Source organism: Trichechus manatus, unplaced genomic scaffold, assembly GCF_000243295.1.
Source record: "Trichechus manatus latirostris isolate Lorelei unplaced genomic scaffold, TriManLat1.0 scaffold00170, whole genome shotgun sequence".
NCBI lineage: Eukaryota > Metazoa > Chordata > Mammalia > Sirenia > Trichechidae > Trichechus > Trichechus manatus.
This window is the reverse complement of record NW_004444106.1, coordinates 3,483,889-3,511,728: the sequence shown is the minus strand read 5'-3', so window position 1 is coordinate 3,511,728 and position 27,840 is coordinate 3,483,889. Positions and strand designations below refer to the sequence as shown.

Sequence of the window (27,840 nt, the reverse complement as noted above, 5' to 3'; positions counted from 1 at the left end):
CCGGGCGCCCTGGACCTCTTCAAAGCACACCTGGATACCCCGACATGTCCAGAGGTCCAAACCCCTCCCTAGTGAAGCCCGGGAAGTTGAGCCCAGCCGCTTCTAACTCATCTGCAGGGACCTCAGGAGGCTTTGCAGCCTCAGTTCCAGGGAGCCTAGGGGGTCCTAGGCCCCCAGACCCATCCAAAAAGGCCCCTGCTCTGACAGCTTTGGGAGCTAACACTCCTGCCATCTGCGCCCTGCCCACATTCCCCACGCCGCAGAGAGACACACGAACTCGGTGGCCCCGGCTGGAAGATTCTGAGTTTTATAGCAAACCGTATTGTATAGACCCGGGGCCCAGGGTCCCAGCCCGGCTGGGTCCCCCACCTGCCCCCACCTGCCCCCACCGGGCTGCCTTCTCCTCTTTCCCCAAATGGCTCCATCCTTAAGCCTTTCGCGATCCCCAGGCCCGCCTTCCCTCCGGCCTTTGGTCCGCCCAGTCCCTCCCCCAACCCGTACACCTCCCAGTTACCTGAGGTATGTGGATAGATTTCCCCTCCCCTACATGATACAACCTGGCTCCCCAGGGAGGCATGGGTTGAGGGACGGGACCTGGCCCGGATCCCTCCCACTGGCTCCCGAAACCCCGCCCCCACACTGGAGGAAGGGGCGGGCGGGAAGGGCCAAGAGAGCCTGTTACTAAGTTCCCATGGCAACTAAGAGGGGCCATTTCCAGCTTTAGCACTGGCAACGGGAGGTGTCCATTGGCTGCTATTTCCATGGCAACCAGGAGTGGCAGTTCCCTGGGCAAATGGGTACGAGTTTCCGTGATGATGAAAGAGTGGGAAGAGCCACGCTGGAGGAGTCCCATCTTCCCCATCCTTGGGCAGGCACCGCCCCCCTCAGGTCAAGGGGGGTGGAGCTGCTCAATACAGTAAAGCAATAGAGAGCCTGGGGTGGCGCAGTCCAAACTGGGTGCCCACTGGACCAGCCTTAGTTCACGCTGGTCCCATCCCCTCACACTCCAGCTCCCCCAGGTCCGAGGTTCCCCGGTTCAAGTAACATTTCAGTACAGATGAATGTTCAAGTATTGTGCAGGGAGGCAGGCAGGGGGCTGGAGCATCCCTCGCCACTCCCCTGGGCCGTGCTGAACAGAGTAGGCCCGCGGCCCCCACTCCTCACAATAGCTGCCATTGTCAGTGACGTTCAAGGAGTCAGGGTTGGGAGAAAGGAACTGAAATCTGGGGAGGGGGGAAGGCGAGGAGTCATCCCCCTGAGGGGGTACTACTACCCCAACACCTGCTCTTGTCCCCCTACCCCCTACTCAGTCCTGGCTTTCCCCTGGCTCCTGGAGTTCCCCTACCTCTGACACCTGGATCCCCAATCGCTCCTCTCTTTTCCCTTTTTGGCCCCCCACCCCACCCCCAACTCCAAGTATCTGGTCTTTGTTCCCTGAACCTTTGATGGTCTGCTTTCTGCCCCCCCTCCCCCCAGCCCATCCTCCACCTCCCCCAGCCCCCTGGCTCCCAGTATCCTGTGTGCAGATACCCTTCCCCATTACCCCCCCTCAAATTTGCACCTTAACCCCCCTCCCACCATCCCTTTGGCTCAGCACCCCCCCAGTACCTCTGACCCACTCCCCCCAGGGGATGGACAATGAAGTAGGTGGAAGGGGGAGGGGATGGGAAGGAGAGACCCCCAGAGATATCAGTGCAGGGGGAAGAGAGGGGGGGAGGCTGGCTCTAGTCCCTGGGCAGGAATCCTAAGTCATAAAGCTCAGGAATTCCAAGTCATGAGGTGGGTAACCTGGCCTCCTGGCAGGCGGTGAAATGAAAGCCAGAGGTCCAGGCTCCTGATGAGTCCTGGGGGAGGGTGGGGGGCGCCCAACTAGCTGTCCTTGAGAAGTAGCTTTTCCTCTGGGCAGCGGAAGGGGCCTGGGGGCCCGGCGGCTGCCAGCCGGGCACAAGCTTCAGGTGAGAGCTGGCGGCAGGAACGCAGGTCTAGGCGGCGTAGGCGAGGGCAGCGACGGAACAGCGGGAGGCAGTGGTCCGTGAGGCGGTGGCAACCTGGGGATGTGGAGTGGTGGCAGCTGAGACCAGGTAGGTGAGTAGGGGGTAGGCACTGGCCATGGGGGCCAGGAGGCTAGCAGGACAGACGGGACCATGCTTACCAGCGAGATTGAGGTGCACGAGCGTCTCGCGGAGCGGGGAGGTGGGGGCTGTAAGGAGGTGGACGCTGGGGTCCCCGACATGGGCGCAGTGGCTTAGGTCCAGCGCACTCAGCTGGGGTGCATGGCGCAGCAGGAGCCGCAGGGAGGCATCAGTCAGCTCCAGGCCTGCCAGGCGCAGCTCTGCCACACCCTGCAGCCGCCCACGGCTCTCCGTTTGGCCTGGGCAGACAGATGAGAGGTCTGTGCCCAAGCATCCAGACTAGCTGTGTTTCCACACTTAATATTCCTCAGCATTCCCACTAAACCTGCTCCTGCTGGATGGGAGCCTCAACTTGCTGCACCCTCTGCCTGGCTTGCTCTTCTCCCAAATACCCACAGGACCTGCTCCCTCGCCTCATCTGTCCATTGCTCATGTTGCCGCTTCAGTGAGGCTTTCCATGATTACTCTGTTTGAAACAATAACATTTCACACACTCCTGCCCCTTCCCTGCATTATTTTTCTACCTTCTCTGACATATTTCATATTCATTTTTTTATTACTCTTTCCTCCCCCACTGGAATGTCAGTTTCATGAAGGCAGTACTTTTTGTTTATAGTTCATTCCGTCTGTCTTGTTCATTGCTAATGTCCCCAGCAATTGCTCAATAAATATTCATTCATTCATCCAACAAATGATTTTCCTAAAGGGATTACCATCCCAGGCTCTTCTTCGTCTTCCCTCTCTCCCCATGATTAATAAAGTCACCATTTGGATCCCTTTCTCTCCATTTCCCTGGTCACCACTCTGGGTCAACACCACTCTTGCCTGAACCCTGCCCCAGCCTCCTTACTCACTCCAGTCTCTCCTGGCATCCAAAAAGAACACAAATGGGACAATATCTTTCCTCTGCTAAGAACTCTCTGACGGCACTTCAAATAAGCCCACAATCTAATTGGTAGAACAGTTCCTATAAGGTCTCATCCCTGTCTCAGCTCCTAACTCTCCTCCTTCAACCCAAACACTTGAGCCGAACTCCACAACTGATCCTGCCTTGAGAGGCTCCACCTGTGACCATCTGGGCTCAATGCTCTGCCTAGCCAGTGTCCCTGGTGTTCATGTCTGAGCTCAGAGGCCCCCTCTTCCCCTAGATCTCCAGGGTAGAAGTCTCACCCTTCATCTCTGCCCCCAAAGCACACATCTGCATTTTTTATTGACCTACCACATTTGTGTATTTTTAAAAAGTTGTTTTCGTTTTGTTTTTAACTAAGTGCCTATGGTGCACCAAAAAACCCAGACCAAACCCACTGCTGTCAAGTCAATTCTGACTCACAGCCGCCGTATAGGATAGAGTAGAACTGTCCCATAGGGTTACCAAGGAGTGGCTGGTGGATTCGAACTGCTATCCTTTTGGTTAGCAACTGAGCTCTTAACCACTGTGCCACCGGGGCTCCTATGGCACACCAGCAGCCATTAATTGAACGCTGACTGTGGACCAGGTGCCCAGCTAAGTGCCCGTGGGTCCCCAGACCAGCGGTTCTCAAACTAGAGAGGATGCAACGTCACCTGGAGGGCTGGTTAAAATGGACTGCTGCTCCACCCTCAGAGTTTAGGTAGGTTTAGGGTGGGGTCCCCGAGTTTACTTTTCTAACAAGTTCTCCAGTGGTGTTGATTCTTCTGGTCTAGAAACCACAGCTTAAGAACCACAGACTTAGGAGGCAAGTTCTCTGATCACCGTTTCTATTTACAGATGAGAGAACTGAGGTTCAAATCATTAAACAATCTGTCCAAGAACACAAGACTATGAAGTAACAGAGCAAGGAAACCCAGGTCTGGTGACTCTAAGTCCAGGCTCTTACCACAATGCTCTCTGCCTCCCAGGCACTGCCTCTAGCCCTGAGATAAACTAGATCAGATGTCACAAACTCATGAATCCAGCCTGTAAGTGTTTTATGGAGTCTGCACAGTGCTAAATTTTTTCTTGAATTACTGACATTTAAAAAGGACATTTTTCACCGAATGGTACACAAAAATGGTTGAAATGGCAAACGTTTTGTTATATGTATTTTACCATAATTTTTGAAAAGGGAATTTTTAGAAAATTCAGGTATTGTGCTTCACCTTGAAAAATCCTAAGATCCGGCATCACTGGGCTATCAATGATTGGCTGGAGCTGGGCTGCTAGGTGCCACTCCCTAAGGTCCTACACCAGCACATCACTTCTGTTACCTGCCAGGCCACCTCTGTGGGCACTTGACTTTATAAGTGCTGAATTCCACCCACCCCGTCTTCAAGGAACTCAGAGCCTGGAAGGGGGGTACTGCTACAGACATCCTCAACCTTGAGCCATTAGAGGAGAGCGGAAGAAAGAAAGGTCACTTCTGGATTGCGCAGGGAGGATGTGGGCATTAGTGAGGATTTCACTGAGGTGGCAGTATTGCAACAGGGTCTTCAAGGATTTGAACATACAGGTAAGTGAGAGAAGAATACGCCAGGGGCAAAAGCAAGGAAGGAGAAAGGGTGATTGCTCAGGGAATGATAAGAACTTTATGCTTTACTCCAGGAATGCTGCCTGGAATCACGTAGCCAAGACAGGAAAGGTGCGTGTAGAGTCCCAATACGCACAAGTCTTGAGGGCCCACTAGGCTCATCTGTGGAAGCTCCTGGCCCAGGCCTAATAAAGGGGCCTGAACCAAAATGAATTCAGGAGATGGATTCTGTCAGCCAGTCAGCCAGCTTGCCAGCCCTTTCTCGCCTTATGGAATGTACAGGCCCTACTGCCCACCCCACCTCACCCCCTGCCCAAGTCTTCCTGGCTCAGTCTGATTACAGTAAAACTAGGCAAGGGGTGAGTGTCTGGCCTGGCTCTGTATGACCTGCACCAGTTACTCAATCCCTCTGGGAAAATCTGAAGAATTGTGCTTGCTTCTCTACTCTTCTCCCAGGGCTTCTATGAAGGGGCTGGGGGTGGGGAGAAGAGAGCATGGCCATGAAAGACCTTTAAAAAGAAGATTCTTTTACTCCCTTATTTCAGGGCCCAACAGATTGCCTTTAGGAAATCTTCTTTCCTCAAAATAGATCTCTCCCTCTGGTCCCTATTGTTTGTTTGCTCATTCAGTCTATTCATTCAATACCCATTTGCTGAGCACACTACTGAGCAAGGTGCTGTGGACACAGTGGTAAGCAGACACAGTCCTTGCCCTCAAGGAGCTTACGAACCTAGTGGGGACTGGAAGTTGTTGGATTGGCAAATGTTTTGGTGTGTATATTTTCACCACACACAGACATCCTAGTGGGAGGAAACAGATATTAATCAAATCATTTCACAATTGTACAGTGACAAGCTGGGTGGGGTACACGGGCACACTGAGAGGGACTTGGATCTCCATGGGGGATTCTCTAGAAACCCTCTAGAAAGAAGAGGCATTTAAACTGAGGCCTGAAAGATGATCAGGTGATTTGGTGCTAGTTAGGTGAAGGAAGATAGAGCATTCCATGCAACGGGGAGTGAGCAAAGGCCCTGGGGCTGAAAGGAGCTTGGCAAGGAGGCCGAAATGCAGGGGCAGCTTGAGAGATGCAGCTAGAGAGGTCAGTGGGAGCCAGACCACGCCGTGCCTCAGTGGCTATGGTAAAATACTGATCTTTATCCAGAGAGTGCTGGGGAGCCACAGGAGTTTAGAGCACAGCAGTAACATGTTCAGATCTGCCCTTCTGGATGATTCTCCTGGCTCCAGGGCAGGGAACACACTGGTGGGGGCTAGAGAGAATACTGTGAGCATCCCATCTTGGCTAGAACCACCAGCCCTCAGTTCTCCCTCTTCCCAGGCCCCCATATTCACCTTCCATAGGATCCCCAAGGTGACCAGCCTCAACTCCTAGCATCCCCCTCAGCCAATACAGGCCTCATGCCCCACCAAACTGCTCATTATGCCTCACTCGCCAGACCTTGGCACAGGCTGTTCTCTGCCAGGAAAAATCTTGTCCCTTTCAAGACTCAGCTCCAACATCAAACAGCATCTCCTCAAAGAGGGCTTCTTTGACTCTCCCCCCACACTTTGAGCTACTTCTTGGAGACACCTGTCTGTACCACATCATGCCATGACCTTCTGTTTCTGGGTTCCTCTCTTCTGCATGACTGGGTTCCACCAGGTCGGGGACTGGGGCTGATTCAGTTTGAGGTCTCCAGGGTCCTACACAGAGCCACCAGGCCTGAAGTACGTGTTCAATAATACAGGCTGACTTTACCTGACAGGGTACCTGATCCCGATCTGTGGGGAAGAGGTGGCTGCTCTGACTTAGGAGATGATACCACTACCCCCATGTAACTTTCCAAGTCAACTGGCTCCCTACTTCTGTCGTATGCTCTTAGGAAACGTCTTATCCTTTTACTCAGGGCAAGGGGTCATGGGCCAAATCCATGGCTCAGCCCTGTTTTTATTCGGTTCACACATGAATTTGAAAAGAATTAGAATTCTCATCCTTTAAAAACCAGATTTCACAGATAAATCCAGATTTCTGGCTCCTCTGGAAAAACTGACCAGCCACACTGAGCCTGCATTCCTTCCTGGCTACCACCACTGCCCGCTTTGGAAGAGGCTCTCCAGTAGTGCCACCACACCTGGCCAGCATCATTCACACCCACTATCGACCTGGCCCTGGCTTCTCCCAAGATTCGTCTTCATCTTCCTATCTTATTTTGGGTTTCATTACATAATTATCTTCCCCCCTGGAGGGCAGGGGCTGCATCCTCTTCATCCTTGTTCCCTCAGCTCCTATGACAAGGCCTAGCACACAGCAAGTCAGTGAATGAATGAGGAAACAAGCCAACCAAAAACCACTGCTGTCGAGTCAACTCCGACTCCCAACGACCCTACAGGACAGAGTAGAACTGCCCCATAAGTTTCCAAGGCTGTAATCTTTACAGAAACAGACTGCCACATCTTTCTCCCACGGAGCTGCTGGGTAAGTTTGAATTGCTAATCTTTCGGTTAGCGACTGAGCACTTAACCACTGCGCCACCAGGCCCTCCTATTCATGTTCAAGTGTTCTTTCCTTTCTTCAAATACTTTTGACACTCAGTGAGAATGAAAAGACCTTAGAGGCCTCATACCCACACCTCACCCGACCCATCCTGCAATGAGCAAGGGGAGGCCGCACCTGGTTTGGTGTCAGGTGGAGGCAGCAGCAGCTCGCGGAGCTGGGAGTCTTTAACATCCTCGATCCAGCGGAGGTCCAGGAGCCTCAGGGCTGGCAGTGGAGCTGAGCCCAGGGCAGAGACGGAGAGCCAGGAGCAGCCGGAGAGCACCAGCTCCTGCAGGCCTGGTTGGGGGGGTGGTCAGGAAGCCAGTGCTGGGAGGGCTCTGTCCCAGGTCCATGCCTCTCCCCACCCTGTTCCACCTGGCTACCCCGTCCTACCTTGCAGTCGGTTCAGAAGCCACATGAGCTGCTTCTTGGAGACACCTGTCCAGCTGAGGTCCAGGGCACGGGGTTGGCGCCGAACCACACCACTGAGCATGGGTGGAGTCAGTGACTTCCGCCGGCTCAGGTCCATTCGAGGCCACAGACGCTTGTCGTAGCACCTGATGGCCACAAGGTGGAGACAGAGACCTCAGTTCTCAGCTCTCAGGGAGCCCACAATCCTCCCCATTCCCCAACAGTTCAGCCTAGCTCTCTCCTGGCCCATATAGACAGTGGAGTGGCAAGAAGCTCATGGCCCTGGGCCCAGAGCCCTGGATGGGAGACACTGGGCAAGTCCATTCCTCTCCCTGAGCCTCAGAGTCCTCGTTTATAAAATGAAGATAATAATCCAGACACTGCCAGCCCCACAGGGCTGCTGTAAGATCAAATGAGGCAATTATAGTTAGCGGGCCTTATAGCTTATAAAGCATGTTGCCAACAATACAAATACTCTACACACTGTATTTGATTTAACACCATAGGGATCTGTCAGTAGCCCTGTCCTCCACCAAGGGCTTTTCAATTTCTCCCTTGCTAAGTTATGGTGGCTTATGGGCATTTCTCATCTCTTCTACTAATCTCTGCCCTTGAAGCATATTTGCCCAGTCTTGCTAGCCAACTGCCCAAGGCTTGACTTACAGCCCTAATATTTTATCTTTGATTATTTTCCCTCTTCAACTAGAATGTAAATGCCACAAGGGCAGATTTGTCTTTTTTCACTTCTGTATTCCCAGTACCTAACACAGAGCCCAGTGCATAATAAAGTTATTTGTTGCACATCTGTTGAATGAATGAATGAATGAATGGTGCCAAGCCAGTGTGAACTACTGGAAACATCTACTGAGCACCCCCTCGACACATCTATTTCATTTATTCACTCAATCAATGTTTACGGAAGACCTGGTAGGTTCCAGGTATTGAAGGTACGAAGACAAATGAGGCCTGAACAAATTTAAACATGCTTCCCGACCCTAGCATTTCCCAGAGCCTTGAATATTCCAAAGTGCACAAGGAACTAGAGAAGGGTTTCCCAAACGTACTTCACCACGGAACCCTTCCCCACCCCTTCAGAGGTAAATCTATTAACACTTTGTGGTACACTAAAATTCCTCAGGACCCAGTTTGAGAAATTCTCTTCTAGTGCAGTAGTTCTCAAAGGCCAATCAGAAGATTCCCATTGGACTGGATGACTGTTAGATGCAACAGGGGTGGGCTTGCTTCCCAACTCCCTCCTGCCCCCACCCCGTGATTCTGAAGAGCTTTCCCTTCAAGAAGTCCCGGGCTGGAACACTGATTCCTAAACTCCAATCATTTGTTGTCCATTTATCTGCATAACATGCATTTATCTTCAAATTGATGGCCTCTTTGCACTTAAAACCAGTATTGTTTCACGTAAGTACAGGTTAACCTTAAATCCAATGTTCATGTTGATGGAAAATGTGGCAACAGATATTGGTTGGTGACGGCTGCACAACATGGTTAATATAATTGATGTCACAAAATTGGAAAAGTGAAAAACGTGAAATTGGCTAATGTTGTGTTATACATATAATTTTTACCACAATGAATAAAATAAACACAATAAAAACAGACAAGGGTTATTAAATTCTAGCCACTCATTGCTGTAGCTTTAGGTTAGTGCCTAAAGACTATTTCTGTTAAACAGAGAGATAAACAAGTATTGTTGTTATTGTGTGTTGTTGAATCGATTCCGACTCATAGCGGCCCTATATGACAGAGTAGAACTGCCCCATAGGGTCTCCTAGGCTGTAATCTTTACAGAAGAAGATTGCCAGGTCTTCTCTCCCATGGAGCCACTGGTGGGTTCAAACCGTCGACCTTTTGGTTAGCATCCGAGTGCTTTACTATTGTGACACCAAGGTTCCTTAAGTATTAGAGAGATGTTAAAGATGCAATAGTAACCAACGTAGTGACTTTCTTTTCAGAATTAACAGAAGCATGAAGCTATGTTTTTGTGCCATTCAAAACTACCAGGCATAATACAGAGCCCCAGTGTGACATTTTAGGGAATGCTGGAGGCAAGGCAGTAAGGCAACAACTCTAACCCTCCTGGCTCCCTCTCACCCTGTCCCCTGCTGCCATTTCCCCCTCTTCTGGCATTCCAGCCTCTCCTGGTTCCTTCCACTCAACCAACAAACACGTGAGTCTCACCACTTTTAAAAAAGAAAACGAAAAAAACAACAACCTACCTTCAACCCAGGTTCTGCCCCTAGGTCTTCCCCTTCTCTTCTCTTTTGTAAATCCTGTACCATCCAAAACCTCTCCCTGTCCACTCTGACTCAGCCTTGAGTCTCAGCTCAAATGCCACCACTTCCTTGAAACCTTCCTCAACAACTAGAAGGAAATCCCTCCCTCTGAGGGTACCCATAGGTCTCAACATGTGTTTCTCCACCTGCCCTCCTGCAGACACACAATGCTATCTAGTGCCAATATGTTTTGGCACATACTTTGCCTTTGCCAGAAATGCTAACCAATCCCGATTCTTCAAGGCTCAGCTCCAGTCCCTCCTCTTACAGGAAGTCTCCCCTGGCCCTTTCCTGGCTGAAGCTGTTCAGTCCCTTTACCGTTGTATGACCAGGGCTGGATTAAACCTCAGCATGGCAGGCAACAGTCACTGAAGGCCCTAATGATACCAAGTGCCTGCACCCTGGGCACAGAGCAGGCAAAGATAAGAGGAATCGGGTTCTTGCCACACAATCAGGGGAGAAACAGACAATCTGTAGTAACTAGGAAGATAAGGGTCATGATAAGCGACAGCATGAGGACTGTGGGAGCCCAGGGTAGGAGCTGGGACCAGGGAGCCTCCAGGGGGAACAATGCCTGAACTGAGAGTTTGAAGAAAGCATTAGTTATTTGGGCAAGGAGAGGAGAGGAAGAAGAGGGTGTGTATTCAGACAGGAACACCTGTGTCCAGGCCGAGAGAGAGAGAGAGAGAGAGAGAGAGAGAGAGAGAGAGAAAATGGAGAGCTCTGGGAAGCTCAAAGGAGCCCTGGTGGTGCAGAGGGTAAAGCAATCGACAGCTAAGCGAAAGGGCAGTGATTTGAAACCACCAGCAGCTCTGTGGGAGAAAGATGTGGCGGGCTGCTTCTACAAAGATTTACAGCCTTGGAAACCCTATGGGGTCGCTATGAGTCAGAATCAACTCAACAGCAGTTGATTTGGTTTTGGTTTGGGAACCCTGAGCAGCAGGAGCGAAGGGCAATTCACTGTAATAATGAGAATAATGATGATGATGATGACTACAGCACTAATAACTAATATTTATTGGGCATTTACAGTGTGCCAGGTGGTATTCTGTGCATTAAGTATTTAACCACACAACAGCCGTTGGAGGTAAATACTATTAGGTAAATACAGTTATTATCATCCCCTTTTTATAGTTAAGGAAAACGAGGCCCGGAGAAGTTAAGAAGCTTATTCCAGGTCCCACAACTACTAAGTGGTGACAGAGCCAGGGCTTAAACCACGCTGGCGACAGCCCAAGATCTGAGTGAGGAAGAGGCCAGAGGATTGAGGCTGTAGAGGAGGCTGGGGTGGGGGGTGCCACATCAAGGAGGGCTGGAATGCCAGGCCATGGCCTGTCCTGGCCCAGGGTCCAGAGGTGAAGAGTGTGAGCATGAGGATCTGAATTCCAGCTCTGCCACCTCTGTGCTTTGGGTGACCTTAGGTAAGTCACTTACTGTCTCCGGGCCTCCTTTTCCCAAAGCATAAAAGTGGGTAAAAGACAGCACCTACTTCAATGGGTTGCTGTGAAGATGAAGAGTTATTATAGGGAAAGTGCCTAACATGGTCAATGGGGCACAGTTTGTGTCTAAATGTCCAACAGGACTATGGGAATTCATTGTGAGGGCAATAGGGAACATGAATTGGTTCTGTCTTAGCTAGAAAATGACACTGAGGCAAAAGGCAGGAAGAACTCTTAAGAGGCAAAGATGCCATCATTCTGGGAAGGCAGGGTTTGATGTCGCAAGGCACAGCCCCCCAGTTCCCTTTCACCTTCTCCTGAACTCCAGCCACCTCCCTGATCAAGCCATCACCCCACTAAGCTCACCTATAAAATCCTAAAACCCCTCTTACAGAGGCCCTCGGGGGACATAGAGATGGACCAGTCCAAACTGCTGCCCGCAAGGCTCATAGCCTCCTGGGCTCTGACCACAGCCAGTTCTTCCCTGTCAGAGCTCTTTGGGCTTCCTGGTGCCAACACTGTCCTCCATCTGTCCATCCCCAGGCATTCACTTACAACCCCAGCTGACCCTGACCTTGTGTTCTAGTCCTTTCCTTTCCACCCTCTCTGCCCACACCCTCGAAAGCCCCAACCCTGCAACTCAACCATTCCACACCGCCCCTAACCCTGACTGCCCTCTTTCCCCTCCCTCTCAGGAGATCATTTCGCCTCCTGGTTCCAAGAGAAGATGAAAGCTACCAGACAGGAAAGCCTGCAACTCCCTGCTCTCCCACCTACAAACTTCTCTCTAGCTCCACCCTCCACCTCTTTCCCATACTCTATCTCAATTTCTTCACTTTCATTTCTTCATTTCATCAATGAACAGTTTTTTAGTACCTACTCTATGCCAGGCACTGTCCCCTAGGACATAGCAGGAAAGAAATAGTCCCTGCCTTAGAGCTGACGTTCTGAGGTAAGTCCTTCCTCAACCCACCGCAATCTGACTTTGGCCCCATCATCCCCATGAAACACAGGCAAGAATATCAATGACCTCCTTGTAGCAAAAGCTAACTGCTGCTTCTTGGTCCTTGATCTCCCTTGCCCACTGGCCAACATTTGACCCTGTTCATCATTTACTCTTTTCTCAATCTGTCTTGTCTTTAGGACACCCCTGACCCTGGATCTCCTTCAATTTTTCTGGCTGCTCTTTCTCTAACTTATACCGATGTTCTGTTCTCTGCCCTCTTCTTTGAAGCTGCTGTCTGTAGGTTGAGAACTCCTGATTTTGTATCTTTCTTGAGCATTAAGACCTACAGATCCAGCTGCTCTCCTGCTAGTTTCACCTGACTGGCCCACAGGCCCGTTTGGTCTAAACATGTAAAAATCTGAGCTCTTCACTATCGCCTGGAACCTGCTCCTCCCCTGGTATTCCTAAGCTTGGGGAATGGTGCTACTGCCCACCCAGACACCTAGGCCAGAAACTCAGTTGAAGAGTCGCCCTGCTGCCTCCAGAGCCCTGATAATCACTAAATCCAAGCTGCAGTGCAGTGGATGGCTTTTTATGGCCTTTCTTGCCATGGTCTTGTTAACTCCCACCAATGATTGGGTGGGACTATGCAAATAAAGTGCATGGCACTCTTGTGGGGGGGGCATGCAAATAAGGTGTATGGAATCCTAACGAGGGGATTGGTCAGTTTTGCTATCCCACTAGGCTTAAAATGATCCATCCCAGAGGCAGAAAGGGGAGACTTCACTATCACCAAGAAGAAGGGATGGGAGTGGAACGCGTCCTTTGCACCCAGTGTCCCTGCACTGAGAACCTCCTAGACCCGGGACATAGAGAGCTACAACACCAGAGATGGTGCAGTGGTCTTCCCAGCCCACAGAGTGACAGAGCTGAGTACCCAAAGGCAGAAGGCTTGCTGGTGGAGTGGTGTACCTCTGGGCACTTGCCTGTGGAACTAGGCTTGCCGACCCATGGAGCTAGAGAGCTGAGCACCTTCAGGCCAAGGCTTACTGGCAGAGTGGGTTGCCTCTGGGCACTTATTGGTGGGGCTAAAGAGCTTTGTAACACTTGTCTGAGCAGTGCAGAGGCCAGGCTGGCCCAAGAGGCCTGACGGCCAGGGAGAGGCCTGCCTGTGGGCATGGCTAAGAAGCTGTCCTGACCGAAGAACTGTATCGAGTTTTTCCTGAATCTGAACTGTAGTCTGTTCCTTCCCTAATAAACCCCATAACTGAGTACGGTCTCTGAATTCTGTGTTGCCACTGCAACAAATTATCGAACCCAGTGGAGAAGTAGAGAGTGCTGTGGAAGGAACAGCTGGTGTCAGAATTGGTGAAAAGTTTGGAGAGAGGCAGTATATATGACGTTCACCTCACAGAAATCAGCCTCAGGCTGTTGACCTTGATTCTCCTTCCCACTTGTAAAGTTAGACAAGGAGGTCTGACCATGCCGTCGTGCCATTTTTTACAGTTGGTGTCAGAAGTGGGATTTGCTGCCATGGGTCCAGACTCATAGAAGCATGGGATTTTGTAAGAGAAAAAACGAAGGGGCATGGGAAGTGAAACTTTTGATGGTTACTGTGGTTGTTGTTATTAGTAATGAGTAAAAGGAAAGTAAGAGATGTTATACTGCAGCTGAAGAGAAAAAAGCTGCATCTTGAGTGGTTTGGAATAAAAGCCAGGGAGGTTAAACAAGATGATAACGGGCCAGGATCTTCTGGTTCCACCCAGCCAGAGGCCCAAGGCCATATTATATGAATGAGAAAATCCTTAAGGGATGAGAAGATGAAACAATGTTTAAAAAGATTTATGTGTTTATCTGAATGCACTACAGATATTGAATGTTTCTCCTACCTAGTATTGTAAAACAAAACTAAATCTATGCTGGAAATGAACATTGGGTTTTATAAATTACGCTCATGTAACTCTGCTTTCAGCCAATACTTGACCAGATATGCTAAAAGGGGAACTAGGATTTGCCCAAAAGAAATACAGGATGTTGGTTTGAATGCAGTAGCCCTCTGTACCGAGTACTGGGGGCTTAGGTAGAAAATCTGAGCCCCACTCAGAACTTTCAGTCAGGAAATTTGCATTTGGAAAGACATGCAGACCCATTCAGAACCGTTGGGAGACCAGGAAATTCACATTTGAAGGATCTGCAGAGGAAGAAAAAAAAAAAGCTTTGCTTTTTGAATTTCGAGCAAGTAGTTTGCCATTGGATGCTTGAGGCAGGAAAAGTCAGTACTCGTCAGAAGAACCTCCTTTCAGAAGTGGAAGCTAAAGGGAGCCAGCAAGCAGGCAGTCTGGTATGCTTGCTTGCAGTGACCACTTGGAGCCACAAGATGAGTGGAAGTGGGGAGGGGGTACAGCAATGAAGAGATGGGCTGAATTTGGACATGTTCCACTGGCACCTGTTGACCTAGCCCACAGGGGCTAGGGATGAGATAGAGAAGGGGCTAGCTGGTCTGAAGTGCAGGGAGTTGTGTGAACTCCTGAGCCTACAAGTGGTGCCTGTTGACCTAGCCCATGGGGGCCAGGCATGAGACAGAAAGAAGGGACTGGCTGGCTTGAAGTGCAGAGAGGTGTATGGACTCCAGAGCCTACGGCTGGTATGCACTGACCTAGCCCACAGGAGCTGGGGATGAGCTGACCAGAAACTGACTGAGTGAAGAGAAAGATGTTTGACACCATGAGCTGGTTAGATTGCTGCAATTTGATGGCTAGCTCTGGACTGGACTTTTCTTATGGATGTAGCCCACACAGGCTAGGGATGAAACAGAGAAGGGGCTAGCTGGTCTGGCTGCTCTGAACTGCAGGGAGTTGTGTGAATTCCTGAGCCTACAAGTGGTGCCTGTTGACCTAGCCCATGGGGGCTAAGCATGAGACAGAGAGAAGGGACCGGCTGAAACAGAAGATTCTTCAGATCAAGTAACATGCTTGTCTCCTCAGAGTACTGGTTTGATCCAAACCCAAACCCATTGCCGTCGAGTCGATTTCGACTCATAGCAAACCTACAGGGCAGAGCAGAACTGCCCCGTAGGGTTTCCAAGGCTGTAAATCTTTATGGAAGCAGACTGCCACATTTTTCTGCCATAGAGCGGCTAGTGGGTTTGAACTGCCGACCTTTTGGTTAGCAGCCAAGTGCTTTAACCACTGTGCCACCAGGGCTCCATACTGGTTTGATAGGGATGAGCAATTTAGAAATTGGCTATGCAGAATGGGGGAGATAAAAGCATGAAGTGGCTAGCTTACATGATTTAGTGGGTGTGCTTACACTCAAAATGAGGGGGACAAGGAACGAATCCCCAGTGAATAGATTCCTCTTTTCCTGCTAGGTCTGGGGAAGAGAGAGTGGGGAAAGATGCTGATAGAATTATATGATTCAGCTGTGAATGTTCATTGTTAACAGGGTTAATTGTGACTGTAAAAACTGTCATTGTAGAAGTTGTAACTGTGAAAGAGTGGACTAAGGGAGAGGCACTGCTGGACTGGAGTACAGTGGCCGAACCTAAAGTCCCTTAAAGGTTTTGCTATGCTGATACCTCGTGATGCTCAGAACAAGGGAATAATCTTCTCTCAGTTAAATTTTATCAAGCACCAGAAAGGGTGAAGCCAAGATAACTTGGAGAACCTGACCAGATCAGATGGATACCTGCAGCAGACCTGAATGGCTGGTATCTGAGTAACCTCACCCTGAGGAATCTTTGCTCTATTGAAAGACTAATTGTTACTGTTTTGGACTGATGAAATGGGAGGAGGAATTTATCCTCCAAATATGAAAGAACCATGGCTAGGAAAGGCAGGGGGTGGCCTGTGGTACAATGGATCACTTTTATACAGCCTTTCTCACCATGGTCTTGTAACTCCCACCAAATGATTGGGTGGGGTTATGCAAATAAGGTGCTTATGGCCCACCAAGGGGATTGGACAGCTTGCTAATAAAGCAAGTAAGGTGCATGGCACCCTTGTGAGGATAGGGCCATGCCAATAAGGTGTATGGAACCCTAACGAGGGGATTGGTCAGCTTCACCATCCTGGTAGGCATAAAATGAGCGATCCCAGCGGCAGAAAGGAGGACCTCACTACCACCAAGAAGAACAGATGGGAATGGAGCACGTCCTTTGGACATGGAGTCCTTGCACTGAGAACCTCCTAGACCCAAGAGACAGAGAGGCCTACAACACCAGAGATGGCGAGAAGTGGCGGCAAGCATGGCAGAGAACTGTAGCAGCAAAACTAGGAGACTGGGAGACAGCATGGTGGGCTTCCTCGCACACGGAGTGAGAGATCTGAGTGCCTTTGGGCAGGAGGATTGCTGGTGGACTTCCCTGGGCACTTGCCTGTGGAGCTAGGCCTGCCGACCCATGGAACTAGAGAACTGAGCGCCTTTGGGCCAAGGCTCACTGGCAGAGTGGGTTGCCTCTGGGCACTTATTGGTGGAGCTAAAGAACTTTGTAACACTTGCCCAAGCAGGGCAGAGGCTGAGCCAGCCCAAGAGGCCCAAGTGTCTGAGGGCCAGGGAGAGGCCTGCCTGTGGGTACAGCCGAGAAGCTGTCCTGACTGAAGAACTGTATCCTGAGTCATTCCTGATGCTGAATTGTAACCTGTTACTTCCCTAATAAATGCCATAACTGTGAGTATGGTCTTTGAGTTGTGTGTGGCCATTGCAACAAATTACTGAACCCAACAGAGAAGTAGAGAGCGCTGGGGGAAGGACGGCTGGTGTTAGAATTGGTGAAAAGTTTGGAGAGAGGAAGTATGTCTGACCTCCGCCTCACCAGAATCAGCCTTGGGCTGTTGATCTTGATTCTCCTTCTCCCTTGTGAAGTTAAGACAAGGAGGTCTGACACTGCCATCACACCATTTTTTACACAAGCCATTCTGCTTCTCAAAAAGTTCTCAACCCAAGTTCCTCCTGTCCATCCCCGTCTCCTCTGCTTCTGTGCCCAATCCTGACAGAGCCTTCTGACTGGACCCACTGTGCCCCCAGAACCCCCTGCTGTCCCCTACCCTTGTCCTTTTCATCAGAAACCATCATTTTTATCGAGTACTTTTTACCCTACAGACACTATGCTAAGTGCTTTGCAGGAACCATCTCATTTAATCCCCATAAGGTGATCAGTAATATGAAGCTGCAACTAAAGATTAGAAAACTGAGGCCTTGAAAGCTATAGCTATCCACCCCCACAACCAGGAAGTACAGGAGTTGTAATTAATGAAACCCTGGTGCCAGACTCCAGGACCCAAGATGGAAACCACTGTACAATCCAGCCTCTCTGCTTCTCCCACTTCCATTCACAAGTCTCTCCTTGAGGCAGACATTAGGGCCTCTTTAATTCTGGATCCTACGTGCCCAAACACGAAGCTGGCCTTGCTGAAGGGGCCTCAGCAAACATTTCCTCAACTAATACATGAAGCAAGGGTAGTAATTCCAGCAACTTCTGTAACTATTTGATTCTATGTTGCAGGTTGACTGGGAGCTCTTCAAGGGCACAGAGCTATGTTATAAGCACATAATAGTCTGTGCTTTCATTAAATACTTGTAAATGAGTGAATAACAATGGTTACAGCAAAGGCATTTAGTAGTTTCTGTGTTCCCCTTACTGTTCTCTGTTGTTTATGTATATTGTTGTTGTTGTTAAGGTACAGTGGAGTCCATTTTGACTCACAGCAACCCCATGTGACAGAGTAGAACTGCCCCACAGAGTTTTCTAGGCTATAATCTTTAGGGCAGCAGATCACTAGATCTTCCTCCCACGGAGCCTCTGGGTGGGTTTGAACCGCCAACCTTTCGGTAAGCAGTTGAGTGCTTAACCACTGTGCCACGAGCTCCTTTCCTGCCTACTATGAAGTGGATACTTTGATTATCCTGTTTTACAGATGAAGAAACTGAAGCGGGGAAGTTAAGAAGAAACTGGCCCAACGGAACACAGCTTATCAGTGGAAGAATAAGATTTGCCTCCAGAGCCTGCGCTCCCATCCTCTTGGCTCTGTATGGGACTGGAAGGCATGAATTAGTGCTCCAGACCTCATTCCAAACGAAGAGAAGCAAAACTCAAGTTTGGCCACTAACTTGCACTGTGACTTCAGGTGTCCCTCATCCTCTCACGGGCCTGCTATTGTGAGGAACAAATCAGCCAACGTATGTGAAGTCCTCGATATGATGCCCAGTCTACAGTCAGTGCTTGAGAAAGAGCTTGAATTTACTCAATAAAACATTTCCTGAGCACCTACACTGTCCCTTGCCCATGCTGGGGATACTAAGATAAAACAGACATAGTATCTGCCCCTACTTCCGCAACTGATGGGGCCGTGAACATGAATAAACGCACGAAAGCTTGTCAATATGCAGAAGGCCTCTATCAGCTCTACTAGGGGAAAAGAGGGTGTGGCAGTACAATAGAGGGAGGAGTTGTCGGGGGTGGGATCAGAGAAGAAGACAAGGGGCTTGGGAGGGTGACCGACATTTCTTAACAAACAAGGCTCAGGTGGCAGTAGTGGCAGAAGGCAAGGATGGGCAGAGGATGCTTGGTGGTGGCTCCAGGGAAGGAAGAAGCTCCAAGCTGAGTCAGGAGGCCCAAGCATGGCTGCCTCTGACAGGGCAAGGGGCCACCTCAGCAGAGGGCTTTCTCATGTGTAAATGGGAATAAGACTCTCCTTGGAAAAGGGAGTGTGAAAAGTCAGTGAGATTATGCATGAACAGTGCTTAGCACAATGGTTGGCACATACTAAACATTCAATAAATGACAGCTAATATTAACAGGAAAGAATCTGGAGCCAGAGGGCCTGGGTTCAAATTCCCCATTCTACCACTTCCTCTCCACATGACCTTGGGCCTCAGCTTCCTCATCTGAAACAGGGAGTAATAGCACCTACCTTACAAAGTTGTTGTGAGGGTTAAATGAGCTCATAAACAGAAAACATCCTACGTGTAGTAAACACAGAAGTATTATACCATATGCGTACATGTACGTATACACACGTATATATATACATACACACACATACATATGTATATACACCCACACATATATAACATGACCACGGTGGTGTAGTGGTTAAGAGCTTGGGTGCTAACCAAAAGTCGGCAGTTCAAATCCACCAGCTGCTCCTTAGAAACCCTATGGGGCAGTTCTACTCTGTCCTATAGGGTCGCTATGAGTCGGAATCGACTTGACGGCAGTGGGTTTGGTTTGGAGCCCTGGTGGTGCAGTGGTTAAGTGGTTGGCTGCTAACCCAAAGGTCAGTGGTTTGAACCCACCACCCATCCCCTGGGAGAAAAATGTGGCAGTCTGCTTCCGTAAAGATTACAGCCTTGGAAACTCTATGGGGCAGTTCTACTTTATCCTATAGGGTAGTTATGAGTCAGAACTGACTCGACAGCAATGGGTTTGGTTTGGTTTTGGGATATATATGTTCTTACGCTGACAATAAGAACACGCACACACACAAGCCCACACAGTGAAACCTGTGACAGCCAGAATTCATTCAATGGGACTGCCTTGTTTTTCGGGGTCTCACAAGTTTTCCACCTCTGACAGTCATACCGCTTTTCTGTTGCTCGTTTTAGTGGAAAATATTTGAGGTTTCCTTCTCTGACAGTTTTCTGCTTTACATGGGTTCTGGTTTTTGCAGGTTTTACTGTGCATATTCCGTTACTGTAAACATGGAGCGCTGGTGGGGCAGTGGTTAAGAGCTCAGCTGCTAACCAAAAGATCAACAATTCAAATCCACCAGTCGCACCTTTGAAACCCTATGGGACAGTTCTACTCTGTCCTATAAGGTCGCTATGACTCGGAATCGACTCGATGGCACCTAACAATAACAAATGTCAACATTAAGAACACCAAGGCCTAGAAGATCAGATCAGGGATCTGCTCACACAGCCAAGTGAGGCGAGTGTTGGCAATGGAACCCCAGCCTGTCCAGGCCACTCACCAGCGGCTCCAAGTCCGGCAGACTCGCATGCAGATGCACAGGTCACGGGGCCCAAGGTGCTGGAAGACACGAAGCCAGGCAGCCCGGGGCAGGGGGTGGTCGGATCCAGCAGCCAAAGGCAGTGTGTCAGGCTCAGGGCTTCGAGGTGGTGGCCGTACCACATGCCGTTCCAGCTGTGGGGGCCGGGGTGGTGGTGCGGGGCCCAGGGGCCAGCTGAGCAGGGGCCCCCCACTGCCAGGGCGCACAGCCCGCCGCCCCCCACGGTTCTCCTTCTCTCCTGAGCTGCCCCGGGCTGGTCGTCGCCCATTCCGGGCCTCGCCAGGGGCCTCATCCTCACTCAGCGATGTGCCTGATGAGTCCGAGTCCGAATCCGAGTCGGAAGAGGATGAGGAGGTATCGGGCACTCGTTCCAGCAGCTGGCACATCCGCTTAAAGCGCTCCAGCTTCTCTCTCTGTGGTGATGGGGACGGCACCGCTGGGCCCTCAGCAGAGGCCAAAGGTGGCTTTGGTTTCTGCAGAGTGACAGGGTAAGGCTGTTCTAGGGCCTGGCAACATTTTCCCACCCCCCTGCCCCGAGGAGTCACCAGGGAATAACTAGCCCAAGGGACAGTCCTGAGTGCCAGCCCTAGTTCTGCTCCTGACTGCTGTGAGACCTTGGCCAAGTCACTGCCCCTTCTCTGGACTTCAGTTTCCTTATCTGTAATATGAGGACACTGAGTCAAAGAATGCAAAGCCATATGGGTTTCAATGGCTTACAGACATCCAGAGGCAGTGAGGTGTTGAGAAGTTAGAGACCTAGTTTTGAGTACTAGCTTGGCCATCAACCCTTTGTGTGACCTTGGAAAGCCATTGCTTCACATTTTCACATGAAATGGCTACATAATCCCAAGTGTACGTGCAACAATGTAAGAACAACTAATCTTCTGCCCCTATGTGGCATAACCCCACATTTGCTAACTTATTACATCCTCACAGTGCTCTAACGTAACGCGAGCTCTGATCACTCAGATGGGAGGAAACTGAGGCTCAGAGAATTAAGTTACTTGCCCAACATTACAAACTGAGAAAAGGCTAAGGCAGAATTTACACACAATTAGACAGACACTTACATTTATCATGTCAGGGCAAAATAATGTCTGAATCTTGACTTTGCTGTGTGACCTTAGGCAAGTCTCTTAACTTCTCTGGGCCTCATTTTCCTCAAATCTGTGTAGACTTTTATAGTTTACAAAGTTCATTTACTTTTATCACCTCATAAGATTTAAACAGTTCTGTGGGATAGGGGTAGGTAACACCATCCCCGTTTTGTGGATGAGGAAACTGAGGCTCAGAGCAGCTGACAAGCTGCTAAGACCACACAAGGAGTCAGCAAATGGGCAGGGATTTGAACTCAGTTCTTTCCCCTTTAAGGCTTGGAAAGATGAGGCAAATGGGCCAGATGATACCTCGAGGGCTCTTGGGAAGTCAGGGGCTCCTACAGCCTGGCCCCAACCTATTCTCTCCTTCTATCCCTTCCCAGGGTTCCAGACACCCTTTGTGGCCAGGTGTGACTGCGGCTAGGTACGGCAGGACAAAGTGAGCAAGAAGGGACAGATCTCTATCTCCAGGGTGAAGGGTGGGGCACAGAAAGGGTGGGGGGGAAAGGAGAGGGAGGAGGTCCCAGGCACACCTCCCAGTTCTGGGGAGGGAGCCCAGGGTGGCAAGACGAGAAAGCCTGGCTCGGATTCAGAACCCTGGGGGGCAGAAGGTCAGGGCCGCCTGGGTCCGATCCTCGGAGGAGGCAGGCATCTCCACCCACCTTCTTCAGGTGCCTCTCTCTGCCTCCTTTCACCTACGGGGCAAGAAAGAGATGGGGGAAGGAAGAGACCCCATTAGCCCCTCACTGCCCATAAAACTAAAGTCCATGCTCTTCTCTCAGACTACAAATCCCAGAAGCCCCCATCCCAGGGAGAACTCCAACCATGCTCACCTTGCAACCAATGTCTTGGCTCACTGAGCATGCTCCCATCTCCTCTTTCTTCCTCCTCAGGCCCTTTCCAGTCCCTTCCTCCTCCTCTGGAGCAGCTAATTTGAGCATGCTCTCTCCCTCCGCCCTAAAGCACCCAGGGCTTCCAGAGCTTCCGGGCCTGGTGCCAGTTCCCTCTCACCTGTACCTCTCCTTTCCACTGAGCATGCTCCATCCTCCCTCCAGTAGCTCCTGAACTACATCTCCCAACAACCCCTGGGGAACCCAATGAAGACTGTCACCCAGGCCCACTCCCTCCCCCAAACTGGGCCAGGACTACCGTTCCCAGAATCTCTCTGGCCTGACCTAATGAGCATGCTCCCTGGCTCACCTTTTTCCTTGGGGTGGGGGGCTCATTCCCTGCCTCCCTCTCCTTTCGTTTGGGGGGCCCAGGCACGTCCTCTGCGGAGGGACCAGCAGGTAGGGGGCCCTTGCGCCTGGGTTGCGGGGGTGGAAGTGGTGGCTCCTCCGTCAGCTTCCATCCACTCCCCAGACTGGCACCCTCCTCGCCATTGTCAGCCCTCCGGCGGCCCGGGCCCTCTCCTGAATCCTGGGGAGATGGAGAAGGGGGGTGAGGTCCTGCACGGATCCTCAACCCACCCCTTTCCCAGAGCTCAACACCTAGCCCAGCCCCTGCTCCTACCTTGCTGGTCCGGCCTTCCTGGGTGCAACGAGGGCACTCCCAGCAGTTGGGGATCTCTGCATTGATGACACCCTCAGCCTTCCCCATCTGTAGGCAAGAGGGCAGAGTGGATGTAGGGTGCCAGTAAACCCCTAAGCAGTACTACACACCTCCTTGCTCCCTGACAATCTGCCCCACCCCAGACTCCAGGGTCCCCAGGACTATCACCTTTAGGCAGCCAGGGTGGACGATCTCATTGCAGATTGTACACTCCATGAGGCTCAAACCAAATTTCTCTTCTTCTCCCTCCACCGTGTCCTCCTTCCCAGCCTCCCCACACAGGAGGCACACAGCTGTGTGTGGGAGCACGGGCTGTGGGGGGAGAGGGGGCATCAGGAACCCTGAAAGCAACAGGGAGAGACCCTTCCTTCTGGGGACCCTGGCCAGCTGCTGGATAAACAGGAAGACTTGGGAAGTGATTTCGAATCTACAGGCCAAGCTGGTCCTCAATTTCCTCCTTTTGGGCTGTGTGACCTTGAACAACTGATTTAATGTCCCTTAAGCCTCTGTTTCTGCATCTGCAAAATAAAATTAAGAATTTTTCCCTTGTAGGGCTGTTGTAAGAATGAGATAAAGCTTACAGGGCACTCAATAATCGTTATCACTGTTGTGAATTGTTATAGCTGTGTGACTCTGCAACTGGCTTCGAGAAGAGAAAGACTACAGCCAAATATGACAGCAGTACTGAGGGCACAGCAGCAGCTTGGGGCGATTCCGAGGTTGCTCAATGGACAGAAAGGAGCCCAAGAACTGTTCAATGAACATAGCTTTGGTGAGACCCTCAGGAACACTAAAGGCAGCTGGCTAGTTCTGCGAAAAACAGGAGCAGCCTTCAGACCATGTGACTAGGGAGGAGAGTGTAAGACAGAATCATGTTGAAGATGCTGAAGGCTGTGAGACAAGTTCAAGGAAGAAGCAGGTAGGGGAAGAAGAAATGGCAAAGTGAAGCAAGGGTTGGGAGACAAAGGAAGAGAAGAGAGGGACCATAGGGCAAAGAGACCGACCTGGAAGGAGTGGCTGGAGAAGAGAGGGCAGTAGTGGTGTGGGGAAGGTGGTGCAGGATATACCTGGCTCCACAAAGCTCATGGGGAAGGGCGACTCTCGGAAGCCCTGAGAAGGTCAAAGGATGAGAAAGGCAGGGAGGAACGTTTCTCTCATACCTACCGTGTGCCGAGCATTGTAGTAGACACGTTTTTTCCATGCTGTTGTTTAATCTTTACAACTCAACAAACGAAGCATTTTACAGAGAAGGTACCTGAGACTCAAAGTGGTTTGCTCAAGATCACATGTAGGGTGAGTGTGGTCTCAAATCCAAGACCGCCCTGAGCTGTGAGGAAAGAGGCCAGGGAAGGGCAAGACCTGTTCACAGCACCCAGCTTTGGGAGTGGGCTCTTGTGCACAAATGCCTCTGGGGAGGCATACAAACTGGGCTTAGCTTTCTATGGGTTTGTGCCCCTGAAAGTTGAGAAAAGCATGAAGGTAGGAAGGGGTCAGATACCTCTATGCAGCCTAGCATTGCCCCCAGCTTGGAGCTGAGGACAAAAATGGGCCTGGTGGATTTATAAACAAGCCAGTGAAATGAATGAAGGAAATAAGTGAACAAACAGCAACTCTGCAATTCACTCTGGGAAGCAGTCATGAGCGACATCAGAAAAATGCTCAGGACACCTAGGGAAGGGTGCCCAGAGTCCCAAGGGTGTCCAACACAGTTGGGGCAGAACTCACGGCAGTGCACTGCCGGAGCAGGCACGACTGCTTCATGCGCCCGGGCCCCCCGAACTTCTTCATGTCTCGGCAGAAGTGGCAGTCCCCGCACTCAGTTCGCACACAGGCCCGGCAGCGGCGGCAGCGGGTTCGGCGTCGGCGCGCTCCGGCCCCCGGCCCCCGGCTGCTCGACGACATTGGGGGCGTCAGCAACGCCGAGGGCTGTAGGTAGATGGTGGCAGGGTCAGGTGGGCCCACTGGGGCCTCTGGCCTGGAAGACTACTGGCAGCTCCCCCTAACTCTTAGGCAGCCAGAGCTAGCCCTTCTATCCAAGGGGACAAGGAACAAGGAGGTAATCTCTTCTGCTGAGGAGTAGGGGCAAGAGGACCGACCACTCCCTCTACTCAAAGCGTCTCTCTCCACAACAGTTCCCAGGGCTCCCAGAGAACTGGCTTCCAGACCTCACTCCTCCTCCATCCCTTCCTCGGAGCCTTCTTCTCTAGTCCAGTGGGAAGGAAGGGGCACTGGAGCCTTCTCTTACATCTCCACACCAAAGCTCCTTGGAAAGGGCAGGGACTCCTTGTTTGTGGAGTTACCTCAGAGAGATCTCAATTCTTTCCCCCTATCATCCAAACGCAGTATACCCTAGGCTCTCCCCAGCCTGCAACTCCCCAGATTTACCTCCGAGATACTCAGAGATTCCTGGGTAGAAGTTCCACACTTTTCTTTCTCCCTCTCTCCTCTCCGTCTCCCTCACACAGAGAATTCACCTTACCCTCAACGCAGACCCCACCCAATCTCTCTTATTTCAAAACCCAGACATCATCACCAGATCCAATGGGATCCTTGCCCTCCCCATCCCTAAAGATCCCACTCTCCACCCCCAACTTTCCGGGGACTTGAAATCTTACTGAGATGCTCCTTCAGAATCCCTTCTCAGCCCAAGATCTCAAACCCTTGGCTCCAAGGGTATCTCTGCTCCAAGACACCCTCCCCTTGGATCCTTCAGGTCAACCTGGGCAATCTCCGAGATTCCTGGGGATTCTAGAGTCCAACCTGACATCTCCACAAAGCTCAGGATGGGCTCAGTTATTTCCATCCTTAATTGTCTAGAATCCCTTGGGCTCCCCTTCCCATGGAAACCAGATCCTCCAAGATCCCACACTTGGACTCAGCCAGGCCTGGAAGGTCTCTTCCTGGCCAGAGTCTTACCCCAGCTTCCCTCTTTCCGGGGACTTCCAGACCCATCCATGAGGGGAAGGGGCCCTTCAGCGCACCAGAGGAAGGGCCTGGAGGGCAGGGACTGCAGGCGAGGGTAGGGGTCTACAAGGGGTAGCGGGGTCTAGGAAGGAAGGCCAGTTCCCCAGGGTTGAAAGGTAATAGGAAGGAGGGCTAGAAATAAGGCATTTAAAAGCAAAGAGAAGGTGAGGCCGGGGGCGGGGAAGGTAGAGAGACCGGGTTGAGGATGAATGGGAGTGGGAGCTGCCCAGGACTGGGGGTGAGGAGGAGCCGCATGAACCCACCTCACACGTGTCCCGGGAGCCATCTCTCCCTTCTCGGCAGCTCCCGGCGGGTCGGCGGCCATCGGCGGCGGGGGGGCCGGGCGGCGCGGGGCGTGGAACACTCAGAACGCCGGGGTCCACGGCCCCCCGAGGGCGCTCGGCCCCTCCCTCCGGCGGAGGCCGGGACGGCGGCGAGTGAAGATAGGGGGTGCCGGGGGCGAGGCCCTCCCACGGGCTGCGGCGCGGCCCTTCCAGGGGGAGGTACTGCTCCGGGGGGCTCAGTCCCTCAGCCCCCCCAGGCCAGCGGGGGCTCCTCGGCCGCAGGGTACTCAGCTTCGGCCCGAGCCCCAATCAGTCCAGGGTCCGAGTCCCAGCTCCCCTTCCCCCACCCCGCCCTGCCTCTCCCCAGCGCCCCCGGCCCTTTAACTGGCCCCTTCCCGGCCCCCACAGCCCAAGGGTCCACGGCCAGGCCTGGGCCCCCCACCGTTTCCGGGGTTCAAGCCCCGCCCACCGCCGGTTCCCGGGGAGGGGGGGGTGTTGTAACCTGCCCCCCTCCCCTGGGCCCGCCCCTGGACTGCGGCCCCCTGCCCTACGGCTACGGGGCGAGGGGAGGGGGATGAAGGAAGCCGCTCCGGCCCCGCCCCCCAGCCCGCGCGCGCCCCCGCCCCCTTCCCCCTCTCCCCAGCGCGCGACCCTCGGGATATAGGGATTTAAATAAAATTTGAATAAATCTTCCCCCTCAAGCTGGAGGATGGAAGGAAAGGATGGAGGAGGGCAGGGGACGGGGGAGGGGGAAATTGGGGTGTCTCAACCCCCCTGGTCCCCCGGCCCTGCGGTGCTTCGGCCCGGGGCCCTGGCCGCCTCTCTCATCCCTCCTCAGCTCCTTCCTCCTTCCTCCTCTCCTCCCCCCTCCCTCCTTCTTCCCTCCTCCTCCTCCTCCTCCTCTTAACTCCCTCCTTCTCCCAGAGGAACCCCGCCCCCTGCCCCCTCCTTCCCACACCACCTCCTCTTTCCAGGACGAGCACGCGCAGGGCACGACGGAAGTCGTAGTCCTGCGGACGCTGTGCTACCGTGGAAATAACGGGAAGCTGGGGTCAGCGAGAACTACAAACAAGATGGCAGAGGGTGTCCCAATCCGGGAGCCGAGGATGCCGGGAGTTATAGTCCGGTTGCCCCAAGGCTCCCAGTTGCACAACATAGAGAAGGAGAGGTAACGATGACTACAAACAAGATGGTCTTCTCCCCCGACCCGACCTCCTTCCCAGGCACTCACACGCCCTCCAGTCCACAACCCTCCGCGTGTGTGGTACCTGACGGGAGTCGCAGTCCATCTGCTGCCTTCCCGCTGCCATTTCTACTAGTCAGGAACAATGGAAAGGTGAAAAGAAACGAGGACTACAAGCAAGATGGCGAAAGAGGGGCGTACACCTGACTAGTAGTCAATCTTAGGAAGCGCGATGGGAATAGTAGTTTTCTAGCCTTCTGGTGTTTCTTAAGAATAGTAGAACCAGGAGAATAAGGAGACTACCATAAAGATGGCAGGTTACCTAGCATCTCCCCGTCGTTTCATTCTACCACCTTGGGCACCTCGCCCGCCTGTAATATCAAAATTCCCCCACCAAGTAGCGCAAAGCATGACGGGAGTTGCAGTCTTCCTGGCTCCCCTCTATTATCTTCAAGTTCAACAGACAATGGAAGGGGAACGGGGCGTGGACTACCAGCAAAGATGGAGGCCG

At 51.8% G+C, this 27,840-nt stretch overlaps 1 protein-coding gene across 1 annotated transcript; it reads right to left on the bottom strand.

Moving 5' to 3' along the window:
* Nucleotides 1-285: 285 nt before the first annotated feature.
* FBXL19 (F-box and leucine rich repeat protein 19) lies at nt 286-26,005 on the bottom strand. The gene is made up of 11 exons (XM_004386677.1): nt 25,815-26,005; nt 24,624-24,824; nt 23,067-23,210; nt 22,860-22,946; nt 22,548-22,766; nt 21,881-22,042; nt 20,212-20,723; nt 7,545-7,708; nt 7,287-7,448; nt 2,153-2,371; nt 286-2,048 (listed from the first exon to the last, which is right to left on the bottom strand). The coding sequence occupies exons 1-11, from the start codon at nt 25,848-25,850 to the stop codon at nt 1,870-1,872; spliced, it is 2,085 nt and encodes a 694-aa protein (XP_004386734.1). The 5' UTR covers nt 25,851-26,005; the 3' UTR covers nt 286-1,869.
* Nucleotides 26,006-27,840: the final 1,835 nt, after the last annotated feature.